The sequence below is a fragment of the Gallus gallus genome, chromosome 1, assembly GCF_016699485.2.
Source record: "Gallus gallus isolate bGalGal1 chromosome 1, bGalGal1.mat.broiler.GRCg7b, whole genome shotgun sequence".
Classification (NCBI taxonomy): Eukaryota; Metazoa; Chordata; class Aves; order Galliformes; family Phasianidae; genus Gallus; species Gallus gallus.
The window spans coordinates 8,282,892-8,303,543 of NC_052532.1; the positions used below are offsets into that span (position 1 = coordinate 8,282,892).

Genomic DNA, 20,652 nt, shown 5'->3' on the forward strand with positions numbered 1-20,652 from the left:
TGTTTAGCCTCTGTGAGTCATAACTTTTGATTATGTGCCCATATATTCAGATGTTCATATGTCCTCACTCAAAAAGAGCACTTTGATTTGGTGATAAGAATGTCCTCTGTGTAGCTATTCCAGAGCATTTATTGCAGAACTGTGTGGTCTGGCATTGCTATTCTTGTCTTAGTTTATTCTAGCAGGAATTATTTTTTTTTTATCTAAACCATAATAAGAATATATACACATATCGTTCTGCATTTTTCCCCCCAAACTGGCCAATTTTGTACATAAAGTAGTGTTATTCAGCATGTAGTCAGGCCTTCACAGAAAGATAGTCCTAGGAAATATAGCATGTTATTTATTTGTTTATTCATTTCTATTAGTTTAAGCATCAAAGGTGTTTATATACAAGGAAACAGAACTACTGCCTCATTTCATATGCAGTCTTGCACCCTAGAGGTCACTTTTCTTGCAATTCTGCTTCCTGTGTTACAGGGACAGGAAAACTTCCCTATTGCAATGCTCTTTGCTGTAAAGCTCTTCAGTGATGTCCAGATGGTAGATTAGTCATGGAAGAAAACAAACAAACAAACCAAAAAGAAAAGAAAAGAAAAGAAAGTCTGATTATTCATAGAAGATGGTGACCCAGTGATTCCCAAGAGCTGTGACTGATGATGGAGCTCAAGGAGCCATATCTGATATTAATTCAGATCAAGAAACTCTGGAAATTTTGAAGTTGGAATATTCTGATGTTTTGACTTTAAGGACTAATTTTTCAAAAGAGCTCTGGTTTCAGGCTAGTTCCAGAACAGTCCTGATTTTTAAAGCTGTTTCTGTGCTGACCTGAACATCGGATTCTGAAAATCAGATCTTGACAAAATGAACAACAAGCTCAAAGTGCAGGCAACAGATTCAGAAGGAATCTGATATGCTAAGGCTATGTTATGTTATGTTCTGCAGCGTTTCAGTGTTGTGCTCTGCTGTTTTTCAGTGTAGCACATGGCAGTGTAATATGAACTTGGTTTATGTGTACTATAGTACCAAGATTGCACCACCTGAGGCTGCCTTGGGATGTGCACTATAGCTCAGAACTGCGGTATAGATATAACTTTTGCTAAGTGAAATAATCTGTTTTGGCAAAGCTCCAGGCAGCAATTTAATCAAGACGTAGGGCATGCAATTAGAGACTGAAGTCCATATGTTGGCACTTAAATAGCAGTAGTAGTCTGCTTTTTTTGTTTTTGTTTGTTGACACTGATGGGTTTTGCACCTTTGAAAATGAAGCTGGATGCTCTGTTGTTGCAATCCTAAAGCTACTGCTTTGCATGGTTTGCTGTGAACAAAGCATGCCAGTATAATCAGCTTCCAGAGTGACAGGAAACCTTTATCTGCCATCATGCTGCTGGATTTACTAGCATGGAGACTGTCCTGTGCTGAAGTGTCCACTGCCTGTGAAAAGGTGGTTGCTCACCCCACTGTCGTAAGAAGCTGCCCAGCATGAGCAGGGCAGAAAGTCCCATGTGTGCCATGTCTTTTGGTAGGAGCAGACAGCTATGGAACCACAACCGTAAGGACCCAGCTCTGCCCTTGTTTCATCTCTGTATTGCAACTACTTCATTCTGTGACCCTGTACATCAGGGACCATACAAATACTTATGGGAAATGGGCAATATAGTTTATAACACTGAAAATGGCTTCATGATAACTACATGCAAGGAGCAGTGAATTAGGTACAGCTCTCAATCACACAAATTTGGATTCCCAGTGTGTTTCTGGCCATTCACTAGTACTGATGATAGACAGGATCAGGTAGGTAAGACCTGTGTGTATCAGAAACCCTGATCTGTCTTTACATTTGTTGAAGGAGATTTATGAAATCCCATCAAACATTTCGTCTATTCCATGTAGGACTTTTTTTTTCCTGATAATAGGATTTAGTTCTTTTTTTTTTTTTTTTAGTTAAAATTTCCCTTCTTCTTTGACTGTTTTAACGTGTATATGGTTGGGGAACACAGGAAACACTTTGGAAAAAGAAAAATCTCTGAAGTGCTAGAACAGAAAAAAAGTTTCTTCACAAGTGTATATCACACATCAGTTGGACAGAGGAGGTCACTTGTTAGATTGCAGTGCTCTGCACTTCTGAAACTTTTTCCATGTGAGAATCTCATGATATTTAGCAAGGTTTAATAATCTAATTTCACAGAGCTCCTTTGAGACAGACAAGTACTGCTGCTGTCATTTTGAACAGACTGCAAATTAGGCTGCTGAGCAGAATGGGAGTGAGATACAGGTGGATGGTGACTACTGACACATTGAAGGAATCTTCATCTCACTAAGTATCAGACTGTCAGACCCATGGGCTCCACCATAGCTTTTGCTATTGTCTTGGGTTTCAGTAGGCTCAAAGTCATGTCTCTTACCTTGGGAACTGTTTGACCCACCCACATCAATACTTTCTAAACCTCGCTAAAATCTCTCATAGTCCAACTTCTTTCTTGTGTTAACCATGGGCCAACATGCTGTAACAGTCTATTACATTAAGGGAAGGAATACCAGAAGCTAAAAAATGCAAGACCTGCAACTTGATGCAGTCTTTCCAATCTTTCAGAACTAGGCAGAGGATAGACAAGGTGCTGACCTCCTTTCGCATAACAGCCCAAGAACTCACCCTGGTGAGTACTCAACCAGCAGCTCAGTTTGGACATTTATCACTTACATGATTTGAAACTTCTTGAGATGGGCAGGTTTCAGTGATGCACGTGTAGCCACCTAACTCAGAAAATATGTAACTCCAGATTCTGATATATTTTCAATAGCAAAGTAAGAGATTAAGTACTATACTGATATTCGACTTGAAATGCCTCTATCAGTCTAGAACATCTTCTCTACATTCTCCATTTAAAACTGTGGGTATTACAGTGGTCTAGAATAGTATAAAAGGCACTATGAAATACAACCTTTACAGGGGGGGCATGTCACAACCTACAGCAGAAAATATTTAGATTCATCAGTAGCTCTGGTATCCCTGTCCTTTTAATCAGTAGGAGTCAGTAGCCAGAAACTGAGCCAGGAGCAATCAACTTATTTAGGAGTACTATTCCAACTTGTATTTGTGTGTAATCTGATACGTTACAGGACAGAAGCAGTAGTTTTCTTCAGGTTTCTGTCTTTTCGATACTAAGAGATCTGCTTTCCAGTATTAGTTTTTGTTGTTTTCTAACAAAATTCCTTCCAAAAAAGAGATAACACAGGAAAAAACAAACAAACATGAAATGCGATTTTTTTTTTCCCGTTAACAGGAGACAGGAGAACTGTTTTCAGTTTTGCTCTTCTGAATATTTTGGCAACAAAGATAGAGAATTATAACTAAGTACTTGCAGTGGACTCAACAGCTGTCACATCTAGAGAAGCAGTGTTTGAACAGTGAAATAATTGCATCTATGAAAAGAACACTAGCTATTGGGAACACTGACAGAATAGTGTGTAAGACTTCTATGGACAACCCAGGAATATCTTTCTATATGCTTGTCCTGTGTAATCAAAAATAAAGCAAGGAGGACATGCAGAAAGAGAAAGATGATGTTCTCTGAGGAAAGAATTTCTTGGAAATTGTTTTCCTTTCTGTACAATGATCTGTCACATATGCACTCTGCCTCTGTGCAGCATTATCTGTTGAAGTGATGTAAGCTTAGCTCTAAGCTGGCACTCTGAGAAAAGACTCTTGCAGAAGACCTTGATCTGTGCAAGATGAATATGATTCTACTTAGAGACCTTGTAAACCTGACTATTAGTGACCCATGTCACATTTACAGCTGATGACTGCCTTTGAGAAAAGCCTGATGGTTCAAAAAACACTAAAGCTGGTGGTTCAAAAAGGATAAATGAAATCCTGGAATTAGAAGTGAGTATCATTATTTGAGACTCATCAGCTGTTGCATAAGTCCTACTCAGAAGGAGCAGAATGAGAGTTGGTGATGCCAAGATGTCCTTAACACATTCCTATTCAGTTTCTCCCGTAGTTACATCCTTCCTCACATGGAACACTGAAGGGCTCCTTTCTTAACTGAAAGCTCAGGGTTTACATACACATTTCCACTTGCAATAGGAGAAAATGCTCACACAAAAGGAAAAGAAACAGAAAGAAAAGAAAAACCAACCAACTGACCAGCCAGGACTGCAGAGGAACGAATTAGCTTGTGATTTTCTAGGAAGCCAAGGAGAGGAAGGTACCTATGTTTATTTGGAATCTTTACGGAATACACATCTGGTGTTGTCTAGGCACTTTGAAAATCTCAACCTAGTGGATTTTTCTGAACGTGGAACAGAATTTTCTGAACCTCATTTTCTGAACATGGAACAGAAACACAGAAAGGAACAAACAACAAGAATCTGGCTGGGGGATAGAGGCAGGAGAGAAAGAACCAAGATAAAAGAAGGAAGAATTTTGAAGGAGACACCAAAAAGTTAGAGAGTGAAAATATAACTTAAGTATTAGTGGCAGGTGGCCCATCTCACAGAGTAGATCTTTTAGTAAGAATTTAGCCTTACAAGCACAAAATCACCTCAGGCTGTTGCGCAGTTCAATGCAAAGCTGTTCTACACAGCACAAATGGCATACGTGCAGTGTAGTCCTTGATGACCTTGATGTCCTTGATGTGCAGGGAGACAGTACTCCTTAGATTATAAGATTTTTTTCCTGCTTGTAGTTTTTCTAATGCATTATTTTTCATGTTGTGGAAATCACATGCTGTTCTCTGGGTTCTCTGGTTGGAAAATGGTTTATTCCTCAAGAAAGAAAATGGAGGTGGTTTCACGCTCCAGGATGCCCTGGCAGAACAGTGTGGCTGAAAAGAAATGATAGTATGGGAAAGATAGCCAGTAAATGAGTACATACTCTGAATTTCCCACCAGATGGTCACTCACTTCAGAGACAGACTTTAGCTGTTTTGATAACAGTAATTTAACTTTAAATCTTCTCTTATGGTTGTTGCTAGTTTACTTGAGACACAGCAAGCATTCACAAGAAGACAGCTGGGCAGTGGTTTGTACTCTGACATTTTTTTCTAGACAAATCTTTAAATTGTAAATAACCTCCATGACTGTGATTTGGAGATCTTGTGTGTCAGCAGCAGAAAGGAAACTTTGCACGGTACTGAAGCCCTATATAAATATGAAGGCAGTGGATGCACAAATTCAAAGCCCAGCCTACCTAAAGGAACGTCTTAAGGATTTTAAGAGAGCTGGCTATAAGGAGTGCAGCTTGATCTTCACATTCAGAAGACAAGACCAGGTTGCAGAAACAGAATACTGTGTGTGGCCAAATCTAGCACTTGAGTACTCATATTGCTGCTTACACATGCATATTCCCTACTGAGCTGACCTGAGTATTTTAAACATGGCATATGGATTATCTGTGCAGGTGCTCCCCTACGCAAATGAACAATGCTTTTTTTCTCAGCCTTTTTACAATGTCATTGAACATCCCTAAGGAAAATAAGTCTGAAATTTCTGTTGTGAGACAGGAGACGATGGATAATCGGACTTGATTAAAAAACTATTTTAAAGCAAAATTAAGTCTCCGAACTTTAGAGAATGTACCTTCTGATCCCAGAATCAGCTCAGCTCAGAAATTTTTACTGTGAAAAAAGCTTTTTTACATGAGCCTTTTCACCAACTGAGAAGCCTGGCTTGGGTTTTGAGGGATCAAATGCTGTGCAGATTGGGCCCAGTGCTAATTTAAACACATCATCTAAAAACTAATTATCCAGATCGTCATTAACGATAATAGCCTAGTCTGACCAGAAAATAATTAAGTATTCTGCATTCCCTTGTTTTTGTCTCTGCAAAAAGTGCCTATTGCGCATACCGACTCAGTGGGGAAGGTGTTCGTTGCTGATTTACCAATAAATTCTTTTTTCCTTGGTGAAAGGATAATGAAAGAAACAGAAATCTGACAGCAGGAGCATCATGAAGTGATTTTGCAGACAGCTGTCCAGACAGAAATCTGGTGAGGGAAGGTGAAAGGACCTGAAGAGAAGGTTTTGAAATACAATGACAAATTCACGCGAGGAAAAAAACAAAGAAAAATAACAGCAATAATTTCTTGTCTGAAGAGCTCAGCATGGTATATTTTCAGGCTGAGAAGATGTGCTGTGGACTCTATGATGCTTACAGCTCTTGAGCAAATGAGAAATACTCGAGAGGGCTACAATGGAAAGCACTCAGCACCCTGAGGACAGTTTGGAAGCATGGTAGCAAGGTGGGAGGGGGGGAGGTTCAGCCTCATGCTGCACCTTCTGGATGGAGGGTTCTCACGTTTGGGAGGGGAGTGATGGCAGCTGCTGCTGGAGCTACAGTTTAGAGGTGGCAGTCAGAAAATGTGATAGTCTTCTGGCATGCCACCAAAAGATTTGTTTTTAGTGCTCTAAAGTTCTTATATCTTCAGGCTTGGGTCTGCAGTGCCTGCTCTTTTTGATAGGGATTTTTTCTTTTGAAATGGAAGTCATGACTGGCTATCTTAACAAGATGAGTAGCATTATTAAATCTTTTCTAGATAGTTTGAGTCCTAGCAGAAAGCTAGAAGAGACGGACTGGAGAGAAGCCAACCTAATCTATGTCAAGGGGAAGTAATCTACTAAATAGTTCTTTTCTAGCAGGAAACTTTGGCATACTGAGTGATTTGTGGGCCTATTTATTTTTCTGAAAAGATGTGCAAGAAAGATATTATGTTTGAATAAATATTGGCAACTATGCAAAGCTATGCATAGCGTGGATGCTACTGTTAGATATTGCTGTTGTTTCATCCTTCTTAATAAGTTTCAAAAATTGGGTAATATACAGATATGCATTGCCATTTTTCATACATACTGAATGAGACAGTCTCTTATCAGGACTTCTGATTTACATGTGACAGCTGCTCCAAACCCAAGCTTTTGGAATATGAGACATTGGTATATATATAATATATTCAATGTGTACTGCATCCAATCTGCCACTTCAGATACGGATTTAATCTTACGTCAGTGAGCACCAGGGACTGGCTTCAAAGAGACAGACTGACAGATGCTGTGTAAGAAGCCCCAGGACATTTTAGGAGTGTGGTGTGACCGCCTCAGGGCTTCTGGGAGGGAAGAAAAGGTCTCTTTCATTCCCTTAATGGTAAATACTTCTATAGATATGCCATTTAGGCTACTTTGTGCCCTTTTGACACTGTTGAATTTGGGGTGGACTGAGAAATACGATCAGATTAAAGGTACAGTAAAGCCACTGCCACCTCGCTACCAGTGGGATCATGCAAGCTTATAACGTTTCTTCCTCAGAATATTTTACCAGTCTGGAGATACTCGCATTCTTGGGAATTGATAAGCCAAGGATGATATCTATACAGAATTTCCTGATATTTTCTAGTAACTTCTCTTAGTTTAGCTTTTAGCGTCCAGAATAGCCTGCAATTTGCTGTTTCATTTGATGTACCCTTGTCTGATTGTGAGACACAATGGATAATGATGAACTCTCTGTTACTCAAGATTTTGTAGCTACCATTCCACTTCTTCAGATATCTTTTTTTCCAGCCCAGGCTCTTTGTACTTGAAGCAATCGTACCTATGTAACTGCTGACATACATTCCTGCCACCCAAGCTGACCCACAGTGGAATAAAACCACTCCTACTGAAAAGAAGCTGAACTTTTTCTCTGCAAAAATTATTGCCCTGTGGTATGGGTAGCCATCTTCCTACTTACTCCCTATTGTCTATGGATACATAGACAAGCTATGTACTGGATCAAAGAAAGGGGAAAAAAAAAAAGGTGATATTTGTTGAAATGCTCCTTCTGTAGTTATGCATGTCCTATGGAAACAGGACGTAGTCTCAGACTGATGGGAATGAATGCCTTGAAAACAGAAGCAGCCAATTACTTAATGTAATTCTAACTGAAATGAAAGCTGAAAGAAACATTGTCCTGGTTATGAAAGAGGTAAATCCTTGAGCTTGCTGTTACTTCTGAGATGGTCTGTAGCACAGAAGAATGTTTTTTTCTTCTTTGACACTGATACAGCAACTAGGTCTTTAATTTAATCAAAAATAATCACTTATATGTTGATTTGACATCGTCAGTGAAACTAGAGGATGTTTTTGCTTGTGACTAGCAATCACTGGCAGGGGTGGGGAACTTTAGAATATCTGTGGCTTCACTGACATAGGAATTTCTGGGCTGGAGAGCAGAGATGCAGAATAAATGGGGGCATATGTATTCTTTGTGTTTATTCAGTGGAACAAAATGCCAATGAGTTTAAGCTTTATCACGAGTTTCTAAAAAATTGGAAGAACAGGAGTAGAAGGAATCAATGTTCATTGTGGTTAGTTTCTGGAGACCGAGGGCAAACATGAAAGGGAAGCATAGTTTGAAGGATATGTGGATCATTTATCCCACCTGCAACCTTACACCGTTCCAAGACATTAAATACCCTCCAACACCCTACTGAGAATCTATTTGAGATGAATATTATAAAACCAAAAGCTGAAAATGCAATGTGCCAGAAGAAGGGAGCAAGAGGTACTGAGGACATCTGTCTTCTGTGCTGGACTTCTGAAGTGCTTGCACTGCATTCTGTCAGGAAACATTTTCTGGTAAAATCTGACTTAATATGAACTATATATGAAAACAAAAGCAAAGAGAGGAAATTTGGAAGCCATTCAGAAACTGCTGTATGTAAGCGATATTTGAGAATTTGTTCATTGAAGTCAGCAGAATAATTTTTACCGGCTTCAGCGTGCTTAATTAGATGCTAAATTCTTGTAATCCTTTGGGTCAGGTGTAATTCCAGTTTCTGGCAATATGTCATTTTCACTTTATTTCAGCCTGGAAGTAAGACAAGGATTTCTTCTTTTATGTTACATCTCTATTGTTTACATAACAAAAAGCACATAAACTTGGCATGATGAGCATATATATATTCAGAAATATAGGTGGCATAATTTATTATTGATGTGAAAGTGGAGATCTGAACATACCTTTATAAAAATCTCATGAAATCCATAGTTCAAAATAAACACTAAGACTTTTGGAAACTTCAGCTGCCCTCAGGATACACCATAACTAGAGGAAATGAGCAGCTGGCAGAGATTAGAACTAAAGCGAGTGTTTTCTAAGAATGAATAAAACAAATACAAAAAAACCTACACACTAGACCCACCCCTAGGACAAACTGATTAATCTAAGTCTTGATTTTTGTCCATCCCATATGAGCAGAATTTGCCTCACAGGAATTGCAGACCAATGATTCTCACCTGATGGAACTACAGTGACTTACCTGTATGGAGACGCTGCTATAGGAGCCACCTATAACTCCTGCGATGAGTAATGGTAAATTCTCTTGAATGGCATATGAGCCATCTGGGCACATATATTCTGTTTCATCCACTTTAGTCAAAGATGCCCTGACAAACTCCAAAGACTGTTCTAAGGCATATGTGTCCCTGGAACATGTGTCCAAGATGTGAACTCCAAGTTTAATTCCTGGCAGCAAGTAGTTGTCTCTGTTGATTTCGTCGATGGCAAACAACATGGCCTCCAAGCGCTGGATGCCTCGATCCTCATTGATTCTCCCACATTCTTCTATCCCAGTGCCTTTTTCATTGATTGGGAATAAGCCACCTAAGACCAGGTCTCCTTCTATCTTAATTTCCTTCCTTACAAAGCTATGGTCACTTAGGGAAAGGAAAACTCCTTTGGAAAACAAAGCTAGCGCAAGGACTTGGAGTCTGGTGAACATCTTCATTGGTCCTATTTTAGCAGCTCTAAGAAACATTGGTGGGAGCAAAAGTGCTCTTCATTCCTTCTGATCCATTACCAAAATTGAAGCGTTGTCCCACAAGTCAGTGAGGAGTGAGCCAATAAGACTTTCCTCTGGATTTCTAAAGAAGAGATGAAAGTAATTAGAAAAGGCAAAAAGAGAAGTGAGTTGTTACAAAGCTTTATCAATAAAACATTAGAGAACAGTGTTAAGGGAATACAGATAGTATGGGTAATAAGAAATATATTTATCTTATGCTCTCATAGAGTACCTTATTCCATTTGCTCCATATCTGATTACAGACTAAGCATTTGCTATGACAGATATGCAAAGGCCACAGACATGGAGGGTGATATACCTTATGTTGACTACTGTTCAGCAACGTTTTATGTTTTGCAAAGAGAGAGATCACTTTGTGTTTGTTTGTTTTTTTTTTTCCTCATAGCATCCTGTCTTATTCCATGATCTCTTTATTCTGGACTCAGTCTTATGTGTTATCATTCACTGCATCTCCAGCTGCTTCCAGCCTTCCCTTAGTAAGTTTTTTTTCTTTTTGTTGATTGCATCCTACTTAAAATTCCTTCAGCTATAGCTCTACCACTGTGTTTTCTCCTTGATGGTAGCTTTTGCTGAACCCACCACTTGGCCTTAACTTGGCCTTCACATCTGAAGTCTCCTGCGATGTCCAGCTAACCTGCCTTCCTTTAGTGGACTGCTCACCTGTTGCGAGGAATGGGAGTATGGAAGAGATCTGTTGTGGTTTCACGTCTATTTTTATGCTGTGAAAGTTGTTTGAAACACAGAAATGCCCGTTTAAGCAGGTGGGAAACAAGGGTTATGTCTGTATTAATAAAGTAAACAAGGCCATACCATACCAGTTAATATATCCCTGGCACAGATTAGACTCAGATCAATTAACGCTCTTCTAAAAAATTCCTGGGCAATCAATGACCAGAAACTCTTCTCAGTAAATGATTTGGTTGTGTCCACAGAGGCTCGGTCATTTTGTACTGGTCTGTCTCATCAACAGAGAATGGCTTGTGGTCCATTTTAGTTATTAGCATTGCAGTTCTGCATGGCACTTTACTAAGTGACCTACCAAGCATATTTATTATGTGGAAGACCTAGAAATTGAACCTGAATCTCCTTAAGCCTTAATCAGAAAATCATCCCTCCTTGAGGCACAAAAGGTTCTCTTCCAAGCAAATTAAGTCAAAAAAGGGGGGAAAAAAGAGATGAAAGAGAAAAAGGAGAGACATGACAAGGAGGAATCTTGTACTTGATGCCTGCTTAGGGCATGGAAATGCCTACAGCTGGACTCGCTCTCTTTATTGTTAATCACAGTTCAGTGCTCAGACCACAGAGAGAACAGAGCAATGATGTATTTACTTGGGATATGATTTTACTCTCTCTAAGGTCAAAATATTCTGCCGATGACCTTAAAAAGAGAAAAATCAGGCTTTTGAATGATAATTATGATAATTCTGTGACCCATACACAAAGTCTATCTACGCAGTACAGATACATGTGGCCTCCCTGTCAGTATCTCTTCAAATATGTCAAAGCTGCTGCTTTGATCTCCAGCTTCCCATATAAATCAAGTGTGATCATATTCAAATAGATCAGTTTTTTTCTTTCTATACTTACCTTTTTCTTAACAGAATATATATTATTGTAAGACTTGCAGGATTATTAATAATTTAGAAATACTTACCACAAAGGAATTGAAAAAAAACAACAATTAAGGTTTAACAGTGAATGATGGATGAGCAAGCTTATTTCAAGGCAGTTGTTTATCATGGTACAATTTCAATGTTGCTGCACCAAACTGTAAAACGATAATATTTTATTCATATTTACACCAACATTGTTCTCTCATAAATCAGTAAAGTGTCATAAGAACAGTTACATATCTTTCACTCAAAACCTAGTAATATACGTAGACTGAGCTGCAGGCTGTCTCAGAAGAACTTTTCATTCAGAAATAAGTGATACATTAATGGAAAACAAGCTTCATCATTCCTCGGTGATCTATATGCAAGCCAGTTTCTTGATCACATGTGGTCTATTAACCAGTTCCACAAAAGACTTTTTATGTGTAATGTTAGGAGAAGTAATGAAGTAATTGTTCAGCAGTCATTTCTATTTCAGACTTAGTACTATTGTTTGCCAAATAAAACTAATAAAACTCAAATGTATGCAGGACATAAAAATTTTGAAAACATCCATTTGAAAATAATTATCAGATAAAAGGGCAGCATTTTTCACATACATTTTTTGTATGATTAATAATTCAATTGGACTATCTTCCACTGTCATTAATACACTGCATGGATAAAAACAGACCTTTGGAGTTTGTTTGTTAGTTTGATTTTATGCAATATCCATTCTATTTGCTTCTGTAGCTTCTGTCACCACTGTATCTTGGAAACTATTCCTATATTTACCCTTACAACACTTATAAAACATTCTTCCCTGTTTTGTACTTGGATAAAAAGAGGCACAGAAAGATTAAATGAGATTCTTAGAAGAGTCCAAGTCCAGATTTTTACAGAGTCATAGAATTATTGGAATTGGAAGGAACCTTTGGAGATCATTGAATCCAATCCCCTGCTAAAGCAGGTTCCCTACAGCAGGTTACACAGGAAGGTGTCCAGAGGGGTCTTGAATATCTCCAGAGGAGATTCCACAACCTCTCTGGGCAGCCTGTTCCAGTGCTCTGCCACTGTAAAGTTCTTTCTTGTGTTAGTATGGAATTTCCCATGTTCCAGACACAATTTCTTGGCACTCACTGTTGCTACCAGTGTTAGAAAAGGGCTTCACTTCTCTTTAGATATTGAAGAACATGATTTTGGCAGTGCCTTGAACACCCTGGTTCCCTTGTGGAGCTCTAAGCTCTTCACAGAGGTGAACCAGAGTTAATCCAGGAACTTTCATCTTTGTTTCTTTAATCTGAAAGGATCTTTGATAGCAAAACAAAATTTTCCATCTTGAAACTGAAGTTTTCTCTGGAGGTGTTCGAGGCCAGGTTGGATGGGGCCTTGGGCAACCTGATCTCGTGCCTGATTTAATGGTTGGCAACACTACCCACAGTAACGGTGTGGGAAACAGATGATCGTTGAGGTCCCTTCCAACTCAAGTTATTCAATGACACTATGAAACTGTAGGAAGACACTAAATGCAGCATTCTGCTTTCCAGGAAAACACAATCATCCCATCTTATGCGTTCAGATTCTTCATTTATAAACAGGAGACAGTTACAAGAACACTGCACTAGTCACCAAATATAATTCTTTCTGAAGTCTCAGAGGCCTGTGCCCTGCTGCCCATTCAGCTGTGCTGCCAAAGAGCAGGTGAGTGGAAGCTATAGTGTGAAGGCTGGTTGGACTGGGGAGCTTCCACCTGGGGCTCTAATGGAGCAGTGCTTCCAGGATGAACAGCTTCTCACCAGTATGTGAAGCAAATCAGGGTGGCCAGTGAGTAGCATCACTATGGTGACACTGAACAGACATCTTGACGTGAGGAAGGAAGGATATTTTAAAGCAGCTTGCAAAGATGGGCTAGCATTGCAGTTTCTCTCCTGTTCTTGCTGGTGTGCTTCTCCCCCATGCTTTCTATGCAGCTTGCATAATTCACAAATATCTATAGGGACATTTTGTACCTATGCAGGCTAATACAGAACATATTCCTCCCCTGAACCATTGTGAAAGTAGCACCCTAGGTCAACCTTTGCCATTTCCTAACAGAAGGGATTTCACCATGCTTACCACTGCATTTTGTCTTTGCAATAGTTCTCTCCTAAAACCACAGAATCATAGAATCATTAATATTGGAAACGACCACTATGATCATCCAGTCCAACTATCAGCCCACCCCCTCCATGCCCAGTAGCCACCTTCCTCTGTGCCACATCTGCCCTTTCCTTGACCTCCTCCAGGGACAATGACTCCACCACCTCCCTGGGCAGTCTGTGCCAATGCCTCACCACTCTCTGAGATGAAATTTTTCCTAATATCCAGCCATGTTTCTAGGAAGTTGAATTAACATTTCAGAAAGAAGTATTTGTTGATCAAACTACAATTTCCTCATTTTTCATTTATGTTTAATATTTTAGCTCTGGCCATGGACAGGGTTATATTTTTCTAGGGGTTCTGTTCATATAAAAATATTAAAACCATATACAGCCATATAGAGTTTGGATCCCTGGTGGAAATAGATGTAAAGACTAGGCACAGAGTGATCCAAATATCAAAATGAAAAATAAACAGAAACAGGCACAAAGAGGACAGTTTCCATGTCTGGATCAGAAAGCTTCTGCCAGCACTTCCCTGTGTGAATTCAGCCAGCAGCACTCTGCTTGTGAACTACCTTTCCTGGGCAGGCTGCCTCTGGAGCGCCTTCTTTTTCCACCACCAAAGGTCCACAGGGGAGAGTGACATCTGTTCTTGGAGGACTCTGTCAAAGCTTCCTTCAGAAAAAAATAACTCACTTGTGTTAAGACAGCAGCTGTGCAGTTTTTGTTGAAAATACCCTTGCCTGTTGGTTTGATTTTTTTTTTTTTTAAACACAACATTTCCGTGCTTGTAAAAAGTTGACTGCACAAATTCGGTACTTATTCGCTTATTTACTATGGATGTGCATATTCTTTTCCCCAAAACAGCAAGAATCAGGAAGAAAAAAAAGATGTCTGGATTTTCCAAATTCAGTATTCCACTGATATCATCTACAAACCAAATTTCTTTCATGGCTTTCTTCCAGGGGCATATGCACATGACAACTCTGGTCTTCAGCAGGCTTTTTGCTTTCAGCTCACAGAATAGAATCACCAGTCACCTGTGCTATTGGTTCAGAAGTGAATTCTTGTTAGTCTTGAGGTGTCACTGCAATCTCTTTTTCTGAGTGTCAAACTCTGAAAAGAAGTGCAATTGCATGTTCCATTTAGCCTGATGACTTGTAAGTAGGGTATGATTGTTCACAGATCAATGCGAAATTTGCTGACACTTTCCACCATATCAACACCGATGTCTGACATTAGCAGGCTATCTAACAGCGGTAGACTTTCCAATTTTCCACTTACGAGGTTAAGGATGGAATGAGAAACTTCATTGATTGCTGAGGCACCTGAGATCTCCTAGTAGGTTGCAAAGCCAGTAACTAACCAGCAAATGGGACAGTGCCCACGAACAAGCTAAAACTATGAAGGTTTTTTTTTCTTTTCCTTATTTTCTATCCCTTGCTATCCTAAATTTCTTTACATCCCCAGGCCACCCCCCTCCCCTCCCGACCCCCTCCTCCCTGCAGCATTTTGCAAGGCTTATCTATTTATCCATCTTCTTGAGAAAAGATGCAACAGGAGCTGACGTGGGTGCTGGAGAAGATTATGTTTAGCTTTATTGTGGGTGGCTCCCTCTTGGCAGTCATGGATTTTTACTGCATTATTCAGGACTATAATGTGATATTGTGGTGCTGGAGCCATATGTCAACTCACCGTCACCTACCACCCCTAATAAACTTTCTTTGGAGGCAGACTACTCTCAGTGGAAAGTCACAGGGGAGGTTCCCCATGCCTGTGCTCTTGATCCACGTTATAACACTGAAGCTAGTAATTCCTTCAATATATCTGTCTCCAAGGGCACCCCAACAGAGATGTATCTTTCCCTGAGCCCTTGCTGTACCTTATAAATTTTGTCTAGAGAAGTATGTTTCTAAAACAATTCCAATTTTGACTCGAAATTCTCTCTCATTTTAAAGACTGACACAAGTTAAATGCCAGGATGTCTTTCTCTCAGATATCATGGATAACTTACACAGCAGCATTGCTCATCCAACACGTTTGGCACTTTTATATGTGCTCTGCCAGAACTTGACCTTAACACCTGATGAGAACTGTACTAAAAGATGTCTCACATCATCAGAAAAGAGTGATGGACAAGCTTGAGTCTCCTTACCAATTATAATTAGAGGTGTCATTACCTCTGGCAAAGAAATATTTCTAAGAGAATCCAAGCCTTACATTGGCAGGTATTTACCAGGTACACAAATGGCTCACATTTTGATTCTGACTGGCTGAAATTTCGTAGGTTGAATCAAGAAGTAAAAAGAAGAGGAAAAAAGTTGTGGAGGACATGGTGAGGTAGAGAAAACAAGTAAATTCCTCTGTGAAAGTAGAGATATTTCCTTCATGAAATGTTAATCAGGTGCTGATGCATACATTTCTGAAAATAAATCAAAGTGCTTTAAATTTCAGTGTCTTGCTGTTGTCTCTCTCTCTTTTATTTCTTCTTTCCTTTATTTCCCTGGGAAAAAAAAATATTAAAAATGGCTATGTAGCTTGGTGATTTTTTGCCTTTCATTTCAAATGGGAGATCTATACTTAAAAAACATGAATTAAAAAACATGCTACACGTCCAGTTGCATGGGAGTATAAGCAATACAAGTTTATCCTATGCACAATATGTTGTAGAAATGTTGCCATTCTACTGGAAAAGCCATAAAAGTTCTGGGGGTGATTTCAATATAAAGAGTGACATACAGTGCAATGCATAAAATGTTGTTGTAGAGGGAAATCATTCCTCATAAAATACAAACTTAAATTCCATTATGTTGGAGGAGAAAGAAAAAAAAGAAATCAGAACACTGCATTGCTGTTTGTACTCTATTAACATCAATGAGAGATGCTTTATGTTTTCTACAATGTCAACATAAAACAGATGCCCAGACCTTGCCTTAGAGATACGTGGCATATTCATCTTGTTTCAAAAATAGAACTTAAAATATTCAGTGCACGGGAAAACAAATGTCTCTGATGTGATATTCTTGAAGTTTCTAGATATTAAAGGATTCTGTAGATTGCAGCAGGACCTATTAATTTAGCCCAGAAAAGAAGAAGGAGACATAGAAAATTACAACACATTATTGTGATGTGAAAATATGAGTCTTTACTTCCTGTTAAATCAAGTGAATGTATTTGGCATTGGCTGTGTCTTCAATAACAAATTTGGTCTCAGAAATTGGAGCTGCAATGAGCAGACCCCCAGAGCTAAAGATCCAGATCAGACAGTGCAGTCTCTTAACTCATCTGACTTTCTTCAGTACTTTGACAATAAGTATATTCATGTATATCGGGAAGGCTGGCCATGAGCCTGAGGCTTTGCACCATCTGGACAATTTGTGGTGTAATGATCTTGGTGTAATGCAGGGTCAGACCTTTGCAAGTCCCACCATCTTCCCGTCTGTCTTTTTTTGGATTGAGCTGAATCGTACTGCTTTTTATCCATCTGCTAATTTCTTCCAGGCATTGGTGACAGCTGAAAGCACATCAGCAAAGACCGCAATGAACAGACAAGTGCTATCTGCTTATTGATTGTGTGCTATTCAACTTTAGTCTCAGTTCATCCTGTGTGGTCCTGGAAAGACACTGAATGGGAAAAGAGGGAATACAAGGGCTCTGGGGACAAAGGAGCAGCTGGTTTATGTGACCTGTGGATGCCACAGCATTGTTCCTGTTAGGTGGTCCAGGGACACCACTGCCGTGTAAAGGTCAACAATGCCAAAGGCTGGATGAGAGACATAAGGGCATAAATGTAAGTTGTCTCAGACAAAGCTAACCATGGAATATTTGGTATCATGTCCTTACATGTAGCTTTTAGCCAAGTGGAGCTTTAACACCTGCGCTTAGTGCAAGTGAATCTTAACTCAGTGAAGTTAGTTTCTGCCTAAGTGTAGTCCCTAAGGGATATCTGTGCATTTAGCCTTTGGTCAAGCGCTTAGCCTTTTCTTCGTTCTTGATTCCTAAGCATCAGATTTTTCCACCCTCACAGAGCTCTGTTTTGTGCTCATAACCACTTTCAGCCCTATGGAACATCTGCAGGGTTTTTCCAGAACTCAGATCTCTCCACAATCCCATGCTCCAGCCGAGGTTCTCTGCCTGTGCATTCTTGGCTCCCACCAAATGGTATTGGTGCTGGCTGCCAGATTCACTCTCATTGCTCCTCTGCCAAGACATTTCCATCACATTGTGGCAGTGGGGCCAAAACATGGCTGAACCTCTGCATGTGTAGAGGGCAGAGAGTCCTTTCTCATTATAGCTGGTGCTGAGATTCAGTTTGGCTGCTAACACAGCCAGCATTAGTCATACAGGCCTTGTAGAAATACCCTATCTCTTCTGTATTTACATAAGGGATGACACTTGCTGTCACCTAAGCTGTTCCAGTGGGAATTAATCCAGGCTGAAAGCCCCAGGTAACTGCATTCAAATATGGTCCAATACTCCCCCATATCACCAGCCAGTTTAGTAGAAACTTTCCTGGAACAGTGAAGGGGAAGGCCAGCAACAGGCAAAGTCCCCTCCTTGGATCCTTATCACCCACCATGGCTTGTTTACAAGCCAACTAAAAGCCTTCCAAGATTGGTGGTCCCATTTCTTCCTGGTCTGAGATGTATCTCCTCGCTTCCCACAGCAGGGCTAAACACTTAGCTGGGAATTTTCCAAGATGAGATGGTTTCTCTCATTTGTCAAATAAGGCAACATTTCTCCTTCTGACGTTTACAGCAGAAGCTCCTTGGAGGGGGAGCTGTTGCTTTACCCCTGTCTGTTCAGTGCTGCACTCTGTCTCATCACCACCAGCCATTTATCGATGAGATTCAATCTGTCTAACTTGCATACTTAGCAGATCGCAACCTTTGACCTCCCTCAAGAGAATATCCTGATTATTTCAACCCAGGGATCTAGTAAGAAATGCATGGGATATCAGTGGCCATGAAAATCCTTGCAGTGAAAACTCAGGTACTTGCTTTAGGAGGACTAACTTAGGTGGCATCTACAGAATGAGTTCAAGATAGGGGCTCAGTTACATGAGTAGGACCTCACTTTCTGGTCATATGTGTTTTGTTATATGTTATATGTTTTATGTCTCGTTATATTCTTGATAATAACAAAGACTATCAGAAGAGGATCAAAATGGGGAAAGATGCTGTTTAGGTTTGTAAAGAAAGGAAAGAACTGAACTGTTTAACTGTGGATTGTAGCATTTCACTGTTTTTTTTTTTTTTTTTTTTTTTTTTTTCTTAACAACATAAAAGGATTAAAAATGTAACAACACTAGTGTCTCTCTAAATGATCCCTTCCCCCTCATATAGAGGCACAAGAGCCCAGACTGGTAACTCTTCCATCACAGGAACGTTGCCTCCAGGCTACAGCATTCATTGAAGTGTGAAATCACAATTAAGGGAGCAAGTGTTTTGTAAGTGAGCAGAGACTGCTGCAAATTACATCCTGCTATTAGCTGATTTTAGAACAACATTGTTGAACAGCTTCATGATTACTGGGCTGTGGCGTGTATTAAAAAACCATTAATAAAACGTAATTGATTGTGAATTGTTCTTGCTGCGTTTATAGTTTTAATCGTAAATGTCACAGAAGTTTACTGGAAACAAAAGCTGCCTTCAGTTATCGAGGAGAACTGGATTGTCCTAAAAAATTTAGAAAACCTGATTTGCAGCTGCTGTAGATCAGTAAACTGCTGCAACCCATGTGTTCTGCTGACTTCAGAGTTCCTCTTCATGCTTTTGTTCTCCAGTCAGCAAAGAAAGGTGTGAGACTGCCTCGTCTCTGCCAGAAAGTACCTCTGGGAGCTTGATGGAAACAATATCCTCAGTCTCTTGGGCCTGCCATTCACTCGGCTTGCCCTTAGAAGCTGGTAATACCACTAACAGGGAACAGGGTCTGGCAGTTTCCAATTACTGAGAAACAAGCAACAATACAGACATATACTTAGAAAACATTCACTTTTCTTTCTCTCTTTTGAGCACAAGTTATTTTCAAACCTCAAATCGTGTTCTCTTCTCTTACATGAAGACAGTATTTAATTCTTATCCATGACCTCATCTTGGCTCATGGGTGGACACATTATGACACTGTAGGTTTATGGCTACATTTTTCAAAGTTGGGTGCCCTGGTATGAATATAAGAATTTATAAAAGACCATTCACTGTCAGTCTAATCTGGGACTTTGACAGAATTTGGGTCCCAGCCAGTGATGCAAACTGTCTGCTCTCCTACACCTCTTAATGCTGCTCACTCTCAGGTTGAGAATCCCCAACTACGTAACTCCAGGTATTGCCTGCATTTGCCGATCAAGTGAGAGTGCAACCTACTCCACTTACTAGCCAGCTTTAGTCAGAAGGAGATAGAACTGAGCCAAAATCCCCAGAGAAACATGCTTAGATACGTGGACTGCACTTTGCCTTAACTGTTTTCTACAGATATCTAAACTCAACGATTCTCATGAGTTTTCTCACCTCACAGAGGGGTGGGATAAAGAGAAAAATAAGAGCTTGGAGTTCTGACTGTAACCACAAGAAATGCTAGCTGGAGGAATGAAGAAAAATCTTAGAAGATGACCTAAAACGCAATAATAAAATATCTGCATTATTTATTGTCTTTTTGGCAGCCTCTGCCTTAGCAAATATTCTAATATAAACATGGAGTGGATTGCTGAAAAGCATTTCTTGCAAAAGAGCAAGCAGTAAGAGTGTTTCATATATATATATATACACAAATAATCCTATGAAAACCAATATTTTATGTTTCTGGAAAGTTATATCCCTCAAAGAAAGCAACAAATGTGCCTCATGCTGACAGAGGGAGAGACTTGTATAAGCATAGATCTAAATATAAGTCACCATGCAGCTCATTTCTGTTTTTTTGACACAGCTCTTTCTAGGCAAAGGTGAATCCTGGAGCAAACACCTCCAGACTGCACTGAGCTGCTCCTCTTTTCATCTCCTCCATCCATCCCTCAGATCTTGTGTAATCTGTTTGACTCTTCTCATGCGGCTCCACAGCAGTGTATATACAAGCACATATATTTTTA

General features: G+C 39.7%; 1 protein-coding gene across 3 annotated transcripts in view; it reads right to left on the reverse strand.

The window, feature by feature from the left end:
* The window catches only part of GRM3 (glutamate metabotropic receptor 3), a 108,854-nt gene that overhangs the window by 37,935 nt on the left and 50,267 nt on the right, over positions 1–20,652 (reverse strand). For all 3 annotated transcript variants that reach the window (XM_004937499.5, XM_004937500.5, XM_015299810.4), the window contains one exon: positions 9,296–9,899. In XM_004937499.5, coding sequence (XP_004937556.1) covers positions 9,296–9,793 — 498 coding nt within the window. In that variant the 5' untranslated portion in view covers positions 9,794–9,899. The remainder of the gene's footprint in view (positions 1–9,295; positions 9,900–20,652) is intronic.